Genomic DNA, 10,465 nt, shown 5'->3' with positions numbered 1-10,465 from the left:
CAAAGATAGCATGGTAGAATGCACAGATTTATGATGAGGAGTAAGGAGGAGGACTAAAAGAATGCCAGCACAGATTTATGCTGAGGAGTAAGGAGGAGGACTAAAAGAATGCCACACTTGCAAGGTGCCTAGATAACGGGCCCCTCAGACCCCGGGAACCAAATCAAACCAACCACACAGTTTGGACTGAGACCAAGGACTCAGAGAACATGCGCAAGAAGACAAGGTGAAAAGTTCAGCTCTGATGAAGACATCTTACTTCATCCCGATGACCACCAGAGAGTACTACACAAGCACAGAAGGACTGATAAGATCATTAGCATACGAAGCAGGGCAGGGCGGAGCTAGGAAATGAATATACAGATGTGTTGCAAAACTTAATGCATACGTAATATTTTAGGGGATAAAAGAGAACACGAGTGAACAAATCGGGGAAGTTAGATTTGGGCAGACATGCCCCTAACTTCTGGTGCCTAATAAAAACACCTTCATATAATCACTTTGTGGATTATGTGTCTTTGCGAACGCTAACATTTTGGTGACCCAGGTGGGACCTTGTGGGCACTGCTGAGGCGGCTTGTTAACTGGTCACGCTCCAGCCGGCACTGAGGAGTTTCTCAGGGAGCCATCAGCCGTGACCGACCCCTGCTGCTCACAATGGACCTCTGGAAGGGTAAGAGAAAAGGTGCTTTCTGGTAATCGGTACCAATCTGGTCTGGGAGCCTGCCGGTCAAACGTGGTAAAAGCCACGCACGGTTGGGCTAGGGAATTCCCGTGGTCAGCCTAGGCGCTGTCCATCAGACAGTCGCGAAAGCGCTGCAGGTTTGGCATCAGTGGTCTGGTTTTGCTGCAGGCTCAGCATCTGGTTCGGTTCGGTAAGAGCTATAGCTGATAATGGAAAAACTTAAGGGTATTTTGGGTAATAAAACATCCATTCCACGATCTTCTCCATTAGGTTGCTTGCTGGCACATTGGAAGGAGGGAGGTTTCGGGCAAGACTTACAAAAGGGTAAATTGATTGACTATTGTAATGTTTGGTGGCTGCAGTATGAATTAGAAGATCAAGAGAGTTGGCCAGAGAATGGAACCTTGCAATATAATACTATTTTACAACTAATGTTATTTTCTAAGCGAGAAGGCAAGTGGGATGAGATTCCATATGTAGAGTTATTTTTCGATTTGCAAGATAAGCCTGAGTGACAACACACTTGTGGGAAAATGATGGCTAAGATAACTGTTAATGAGCAATGCAAAGCATGTATAGGAGAAAAGCGCTGTGTAGGGCATCAAACGTTAGAGAATGGTATGTTTTATAGGCAGGATGATGGAAATATAGATTTGGAAGTATCACCATCAGCCCCTTTAAAACAAGGGCAGGCTGTTAAGGGGGAGGGAGGAGGAAGAAGGAGCGGGAGCTTCAGCTACCCCGGTATCATATAGGACTCGACGACGAGACCAGAAAGGTGCTGCCGAATGTATGATAAGAGAGAAAGACAGAATAACAAGGCAAAAGAAAAACATAATTGCTCCTCTCAGACAAGGAGTAGGGACAGAACAGCCGGTATATGTTAAAGTACCGTTTACTCCAGGAGACCTAGTAATTTGGAAACAAGCAGCAGGAACGTATTGGGAAAATCCTGATAAAGTTGCTAGGGTAGTGAAAATGATAATGAAAACCCAGAACCCCAACTGGGATGACCTTCAAGTAATATTAGGTACATTAATGGATTCAACAGAAAAGGATATGGTGTTAAGGACAGCTAGAGAAAGAGCAAGAGAGGATATCCGGAATGGGTTAGTCCCGGGAAACATAGATCAGAATTTCCCGACGGAAGATCCACAATGGGACTATAACACAGGGGAAGGTATGAGGAGATTGAAAAGGTATCGGGATTGGGTACAAATAGGTGTGCAGAGTGCCACCTAAACTATAAATTGGTCCAAACTGTGTAATATTTGGCAGGAGAAAACTGAATCTCCCTCTGCATTTCTGGAAAGGCTTAAGGAAACCGCAAAGAAATATACTGACCTAGATGCAGAAACAGAACAAGCTAATGCACAGTTAGCTTTTATCTTTTTAGGACAACCACAGGAGGATATTTGGAAGAAATTACAGAAACTGGAAGGAGCGGACCTGAGAAATATGGATAGGTTGTTAGAAATAGTCTGGAAAATATACAACAACAGAGAAAAGGAATCCACTAGGAGGCAGCAACAGAATCTGTTATCAGTAATTCAAGGCAAGGGAAACCAGGGATTCAGGGGGAGAGGATTTGCTAGAGGAGTTCCTATACTAGTTAGTATAGGAAGGAGTCGGGGAGATTTTAGTGGAAATCCAGGAGGAAGATTAGGATTGAATCAGTGTGCTTGTTGTAAAAAGGAAGGGCATTGGAAAATGAGTGTCCGTTTAGGAGAGATCGATTCTTGGGAAATTTATTTCAGAATCAGGAAGACGTTAAGGCAATGGTGATAGGAGATTTTAGTAGCTGACTAGATATAGAACATAAAGCAGCCAAAGAATCACAGAATCACAGAATAGTCTAGGTTGGAAGAGACCTCCAAGATCACCGAGTCCAACCTCTGACCTAACACTAACAAGTCCTCCACTAAACCATATCCCTAAGCTCTACATCTAAACGTCTTTTAAAGACCTCCAGGGATGGTGACTCAACCACTTCCCGGGGCAGCCTATTCCAGTGACTAAGAACCCGTTCACTAAAGAAGTTCTTCCTAATATCCAACCTAAACCTCCCCTGGCGCAACTTTAACCCATTCCCCCTCGTCCTGTCACCAGGCACGTGGGAGAATAGACCAACCCCCACCTTGCTACAGCCTCCTTTAAGGTACCTTTAGAGTGCGATAAGGTCACCCCTGAGCCTCCTCTTCTCCAGGCTGAACAAGCCCAGCTCCCTCAGCCGCTCCTCGTAAGACTTGTTCTCCAGACCCTTCACCAGCTTCGTAGCCCTTCTCTGGACTCTCTTGAGCACCTCCATGTCCTTCTTGTAGCGAGGGGCCCAAAACTGAACACAGTACTCGAGGTGCGGCCTCACCAGAGCCGAGTACAGGGGGACGATCACTTCCCCTGGACCTGCTGGCCACACTGTTTCTAATGCAAGCCAGGATGCTGCTGGCCTTCTTGGCTGCCTGAGCACACTGCTGGCTCATAGTCAGCCGACTGTCAACCACTACTCCCAGGTCCTTCTCTGCCAGGCAGCTTTCTAACCACACATCTCCCAGCCTGTAGCTCTGTTTGGGGTTGTTGTGCCCCAGGTGCAGGACCTGGCACTTGGCCTTGTTGAACTTCATACCGTTGGCCTCGGCCCATCGGTCCAGCCTATCCAGATCCTCCTGCAGAGCCTTCCGACCCTTGAGCAGATCGACACACGCACCTAACTTGGTGTCATCTCAAACTTGCTGAGGGCGCACTCAATCCCCTCGTCCAGATCATCAATGAAGATGGTAAAGAGGACTGGCCCCAGTACCGAGCCCTGGGGGACTCCACTAGTGACTGGCCTCCAACTGGATTTGACTCCATTCACCACAACTCTCTGGGCCCGGCCATCTAGCCAGCTCTTAACCCAACGAAGTGTACTCCAGTCCAAGCCATGAGCAGCCAGTTTCCTGAGGAGAATGCTGTGGGGGACGGTGTCAAATGCCTTACTGAAGTCAAGGTAGACCACGTCCACAGCCTTTCCCTCATCCACTAAGCGTGTCACCTTGTCATAGAAGGAGATCAGGTTCGTCAAGCAGGACCTGCCCTTCGTAAACCCATGCTGACTAGGCCTGATCGCCTGCTTGCCCTGCAACTGCCGCATGATGACACCCAAGATAATCTGCTCCATGAGCTTCCCTGGCACTGCTGTTAAACTAACAGGCCTATAGTTCCCCGGGTCTACCCTCCAGCCCTTCTAGTAGATGGGTGTCACGTTTGCTAGCCACCAGTCAAGTGGGACCTCCCCCAATAGCCAGGACTGCCGATAAATGATGGAAAGCATCTTGGCCAGCTCCTCCGCCAGTTCACTCAGTACCCTCGGGTGAATCCCATCCGGCCCCATCGACTTGCATACATCCAAATGCTGTAGCAGGTCGCCAACCATTTCCTCATGGATTGTGGGGGTGACATTCTGCTCCTCATCCCCTTCCACCAGCTCAGGGTACTGGGAGTCCAGAGAACAACTGGTTTTGCTGTTAAAGACTGAGGCAAAGAAGGCGTTAAGCACCTCAGCTTTTTCCTCATCTCTAGTTACTGAGTTTCCCCCCACATCCAGTAGAGGGTGGAGATTCTCCTTAGTCCTCCTTTTTGTACTGATACATTTATAAAAACATTTTTTGTTGTCTTTAACAGCAGTGGCCAGATTGAGCTCCAGATGAGCTTTGGCCTTTCTGATTTTGTTCCTGCACCGCCTCGCAGCATCCTTGTAGTCCCCCTGAGTGGCCCGCCCTCTTTTCCAAAGATTATAAACCCTCTTTTTTTTCCTAAACTCGAGCCACAGCTCTCTGCTCAGCCAGGCCGGTCTTCTTCCACACCGGCTCATCTTTGGGCACGTGGGGACAGACCGCTCCTGAGCCATTAAGATTTCTTTCTTGAAGAGCGCCCAGCCCTCCTGGGCTCCTCTGTCTTTCAGTACCGCCTACCAAGGGACTCTGCCAACCAGTGTCTTGAACAGCCCAAAGTCAGCCCTCCGGAAGTCCAAGACAGCAGTTTTACTGATCCCCTTCCTGACTTCGCCGAGTATAGAGAACTCTACCATTTTGTGGTCACTCTGCCCGATACAGCCCCCGACCAGCACGTCTTCCACCAGTCCTTCTCTGTTAGTGAACAGAAGATCTAGCGGGGCACCTCCCCTGGTAGGCTCACCAACCAGCTGTGTCAGGAAGTTATCTTCCACGCTCTCCAGAAACCTCCTGGACTGCTTTCTCTGGGCTGTGTTGTGTTTCCAGGAGATGTCTGGGAAGTTAAAGTCCCCCACAAGAACAAGCGCTGACCTCTCATAAAGATTCAATTAGGGGATAAAGAAGTGAGATTCTTGATAGATACAGGAGCAACATATTCAGTGTTAAATAGTCTAAAAGTACAATTGGGAAATAAGATGACTACAATAGTAGGAGCCACAGGGAAGGAGGAGGCACAACCATTCCTACAACCCCTTGATTTGCGTTTCAGAGGTAAGGAATTAACCCATGAATTTTTGTATGTACCAGAATACCTGATTCCACTCTTGGGACGGGATTTATTAGCTAAATTAGATGCAATAATAACCTTTGAGGATGGAGAATTAATAATGAAGGTACCTGAGTCCAAAACAGGACAAATCCTGATGATCAAAGATAAACCCCTTGTTAAAATTCCAAGAGAAGTAGAAAATGCTGTTATACCAATAGTATGGGAAACAGAGGGAAACCATGGAAGACAAAACTGGCACAACCGGTAAAGGTGGAATTAAAGGAAGGAGCCAGATCTGTTCAAATCACTTAAGATAGAAGCTAGGCAGGGGATAGTGAAAATTATTGACAAATTTCTTAAATATCAGATTTTGGAAGAATGTAAATTGGAATATAATACTCTAATTTTTCCAGTAAGGAAGCCGAATGGCGAATATAGATTGGTACAAGATCTTAGAGCAATAAATGAAATAACAAAGGACATTCACCCAGTAGTGTCTAACCCTTACACATTGTTAACATCTGTGAGAAAAATATAAATGGTTTACTGTGATAGATTTAAAGGATGCCTTCTTCTGCATACCTCTTGATAAAGATAGTAGAAAATTATTTGCCTTTGAATGGGAAAACCCACAGAATGGACGAAAGACACAATTAACTTGGACAAGACTTCCACAAGGCTTCAAGAATAGCCCGACCCTCTTCAGGAGCCAGCTGGCCAAGGAACTGGAAATCTGGACAACATAAGGACAAATACAGCAGTATTTCTAGGAACTGTTCCAGAAGAAAGACCTTTGGAACACAATTGTGTGGAAATAATCGAACATACTTATGCTAGCCGTGAGGATTTGAAGGATGTACCCCTTGAAAGGTATCACTGGGAACTTTTTACTGATGGTAGTAGTTTTGTGGAAAACGGAACACGATATGCAGGGTATGCAGTGACAACCCTGAAAACAGTGATCGAAGCAAAACCTTTACCGCCTGGTACGTCGGTACAGTGAGCAGAACTGATAGCTCTAACTCGAGCACTGGAACTGAGTAAAGAAAAGATGGTAAATATTTTGGACAAATTCAAAGTATGCCTTTGGAGTGGTCCACATTCATGGAGCATTATGGAAGGAGAGAGGGTTGTTGTCTTCAGAAGGGTCCAATATAAAATATCAAGAGGAAGTGTTAAATTTGATAAATGCGGTACCAAAACCAAAGCAAGTGGCTATCATGCACTGTAAAGCCCATCAAGGAGAAACCTTGAAGATATCAGAAGGGAATCGGTTGGCAGATCAAGCAGCTCGACAAGTTGCTTGGAAGGTGTGGAGCGTGATGGCTTTACTGCCACTCAAGGTAGGCCCCACTCGTTTTAATCTTCCCAAGGGACCCAGATATTTGCCAGAGGATGAGAAATTAGCAAATCTCCTAAAGGCCCGAAAGAACTCTGATGGATGGTATGTAACCACTACAGGCCAGGTAGTACTAGCCCCTTTGGTGATGCGGGAAATACTTCAGACAAGACATAATGAGTGTAACTGGGGTGCAGAGGCAATGGCAACATCCTTAAAACGTAGCATTATCTCTACACATATGTTAACAATGGCAAAATCAGTAATGTCAAAGTGTGAGATTTGTCTGAAAAATAATCCAGTAGCAAGAAAACATGCTGAAATGGGAAGAGTTAGAGTAGGAATAGAACCAGGAGATTACTGGCAAGTTGATTTTGTAGAGTTACCTAGGACTAGGGGATATAGGTATTTGTTAGTAGGGGTTGATATCTTTTCTGGATGACCAGAAGCCCTTCCCTGTCACACCAATCAAGCTAAAGAGACAGTAAAATGGTTATTGCGGGAAATCATTCCGAGGTTCGGGGTACCGTTAGGAATATCCTCAGATAGGAGACCGCACTTTATTGCATCTGTGGTTAAAGACGTAAGCCGGCTGTTAGGAATTTCTTGGAATTTACATACTGCATGGAGACCCCAATCTAGTGGACAGGTAGAGAGGATGAACCAAACACTGAAGGGACAGATTAGTAAAATCTGCCAGGAAGCCAAAATACAATAGCCACAAGCTTTGCCTATAGCCTTAATGAGAATAAGGATAAAGCCAAGGAGTGGAATGTCAGTGAGCCCACATGAAATGTATGGGAAGCCTTATGAATCCCCAGAACCAAATCCTAATATGCACATAACAGGGAGCCAGGATGTTTATAATTATGTATTATCTCTTGGTAAAACTTTATCTCAACTTCAAAGTGTTTTGGTGTGGAACCGACTGTTATCACTGGAGAACCCTGTCCACAATATTCAGCTAGGAGACTGAGTGTACATTAAAAACTGGAAAAAAGAACCCCTGAAAGAACAGTGGGATGGACCTTATCAAGTATTATTGACTACTTTTATAGCTGTAAAGGTAGAAGGGGTGGATGCTTGGGTTCATTATACTCGGATGAAAAAGGTTCCTGAACTTTGGTTGGCACGAGCAATTGGAGATACAAAACTACAGATGAAGCACGTATAACCACACAATGTCGAGGTTCTTAACAACGGTAACAATAACAATAATTGTTTTGTGTAAATACCTTGTAATTGAGTTCCTAGAAATACCAGAAAAGTATAAGAAAGAGGAAATATTCAAGGGAGAAAATGTTACTTTGGAATGTGGAATGCAAAATGATAAACCAATAACAATTAGCTCTCTACAGGTGGTCTGGGAGAAAATAAATGATTCCGGACAGAGCCAGGAAATATATGTAAACACAACCAAGGACAATACAGGATTGAAAGCTGGGTGGAAAGGAAAGGCATAAGTAAGAAATACCCTAGAATTAGGCAAACAACTGAGAGGAACTACTACTCTAACTCTGTTCAATGTAACCAATGTCGATGAAGGAAACTACCGGTGCATAGTAATACATGAAAATAGCACAGATTATGGGATAAGAGAAATACTGGTATATCCAGAACTGGATAAAGGAATATTGGTAGCCCAACAAAAAAGGATCTAGAGGAAAAAGGGAGGACCAAGTACCATGGACACAAGTGGTACAGATCCCACACAGGCAGCCAGCAGATAATTCATTGGTAGGATTAATTAAAGATTTTGCCTTAATGAAAGGAACTGATAGAATTACTGCTTGTACGCCCATTCCAAAAGCAGCAGGGGACCCACTTGATTGGGGTATAATAACCTCCCCACTGCCCCAAGTAGAAGGAAATAAAACAACACAATGTAAAGAAGTGAAAATTATAGAAAGGATCAATGTCACGAGTTACTATAGGAAAAAACTGTGGGCGGTCAACCAGGATGACTATGAAAAGAGGAAGAACTACCAATTCATAACAATAAGCAGATTTAAGGGTGTGGGATGGTGTGTATACGATGAACCCCACATAATAGACCTAGAGAAAAGATTACTTGGGAATGCCAAAATTGAAAGTGCCCCAAAAGGAACAAAGGGATGGGATAATGCTTGGACAGTAAGTTTACTACAGAAATTCCAGTATGGAGGGAATACATCATGGTGTACTAAATGGCGGGGAAAGCAGAATGGAACTGATCAATTTTATACAGTAAGCCAGGTTGACAGTAGTGGTAAACAAGAATCAACAAAGGTAGTTTGGTGGAACTGTGAGAAGAAATATACTTGTGACAGTAATAATGAAGATATTAAGCACCTAGCCCCAGTATTGATAGCCCTTAGGGCAGGATGTGCTTGCCAAGGAATTAAGTATAATTCGGAAAGAAGTAACCAGGCAAGTCAAATCACAGTAGATTGTAGCTATACTACAGTACAAAGTCCAGGACAATTTGTATGGGCAGCCAGTAATGGAACTTGGACTACACACCTGCCAATAAACAGGGAAGTAAAAGAAATAACTTTAGGACTCCCCACACTGTGTCCAATATGGAAAAAATCTCATTTTAAAGGAAAATTGGAAACCCTGCAAATCAGTAGAGCAAAAAGAAGTTTAGAAGAAGGGGCAGATGAAGATATATGGCATGAACCCTTGGATGGAGTAAAATTCAGATGTGCATTAGAGTCTCTGTTTGCACAGGTAGCTACTTATTGAAATAGGGAAATGATTTATAAACTTACAGGACAAGTAAGCAGGCTCGTGAGAGCCACGAGAGAATGCTTTAGAGATTTTAATATCCAACTACAAGCTACAACTAAAATGGTTCTACAAAATCAATTGGCATTAGATACACTGTTATTAAAGGAACATGGAGCATGCAGATTTCTAAAAGATCGTATTGATCATTGCTGCATCCACATTCCAAATGTAACTATTGATGTAGAACATGACATAGAGCAGCTGGCTCGAGTGGAACAACATGCAGAACAGGAAGAGAAAGATATGACAACAAGCTGGCTGGATAAAATTTTTAGCGGATGGAATATTAGTAATTGGGTTAAATCCTTACTGGAGACAGCAATTATGTTGGTAATTGTAGGCGTATTAATTTGGTTAACATTTGTAATGCTGAAGAGTATGATTTTAAAGAGAACAACTTGGAACCGGAAAGTGATGCAGACCATTTCTATGTCTGATTTGGAGCCACATCTGCAACACCCGCGACTGGCATATGACAACTTCGGATTTCAGAGAGAATCTGAGGAACCCAGGAGGTGAAATGGAATGCAAACCGAATAGACAAGATCTGTTCCAGATCAAGTGAACCCAACCAGAAGAGCAAATGCAACATGAAGCAGAAGTGGTGAACTTACAGAATGTTGTGACAATCCTAATCTTTGAATTTTTCTTGATTATGTTATTGATTTATGCTTGATCTTTGCATTTTAATTAGTGAAAGCATTTGCCCTCCTTGAAGGAGTGAAATACTGTCAAAGGGGGGAAATGTTGGTAATAGAAGATTTATCCAATTAATATTGCTTAATAAGTGTTACATTTAAGATGTACTGTGCTTGTGCTGCGCTTGGAAAACACAAAATGTATGTGCAAGGATAGCATGAGAGAATGCACAGATTTATGCTGAGGAGTAAGGAGGAGGACTAAAAGAATGCCACACTTGCAAGGTGCCTAGATAACAGGGGCCCCTCAGACCCCGGGAACCAAATCAAACCAACCATACAGTTTGGACTGAGACTAAGGGCTCAGAGAACATGCACAAGAAGACAAGGTGAAAAGTTCAACTCTGATGAAGACATCTGACTTCATCCCGATGACCACCTGGACGACCACCAGAGAGTACTACACAAGCGCAGAAGGACTGATAATTAGCATACAAAGTGGGACAGGGCGGAGCTAGGAAATGAATATGCATAGACGTGTTGTAAAACTTA

At 43.9% G+C, this 10,465-nt stretch overlaps 1 protein-coding gene across 1 annotated transcript; it reads left to right on the top strand.

The window, feature by feature from the left end:
- The first annotated feature begins 614 nt into the window (after positions 1-614).
- Positions 615-9,794, top strand: LOC118161177. The gene is made up of 3 exons (XM_035316263.1): positions 615-673; positions 5,759-6,899; positions 9,236-9,794. Exons 2-3 carry the CDS (start codon positions 6,385-6,387, stop codon positions 9,792-9,794), a joined length of 1,074 nt encoding a protein of 357 aa, XP_035172154.1. The 5' UTR covers positions 615-673; positions 5,759-6,384.
- The last annotated feature ends 671 nt before the right edge of the window (positions 9,795-10,465 follow it).

The sequence above is a fragment of the Oxyura jamaicensis genome, chromosome 2, assembly GCF_011077185.1.
Source record: "Oxyura jamaicensis isolate SHBP4307 breed ruddy duck chromosome 2, BPBGC_Ojam_1.0, whole genome shotgun sequence".
Classification (NCBI taxonomy): domain Eukaryota; kingdom Metazoa; phylum Chordata; class Aves; order Anseriformes; family Anatidae; genus Oxyura; species Oxyura jamaicensis.
The sequence above is the reverse complement of the archived record's forward strand: the minus strand, read 5'-3'. Positions and strand labels throughout refer to the sequence as shown.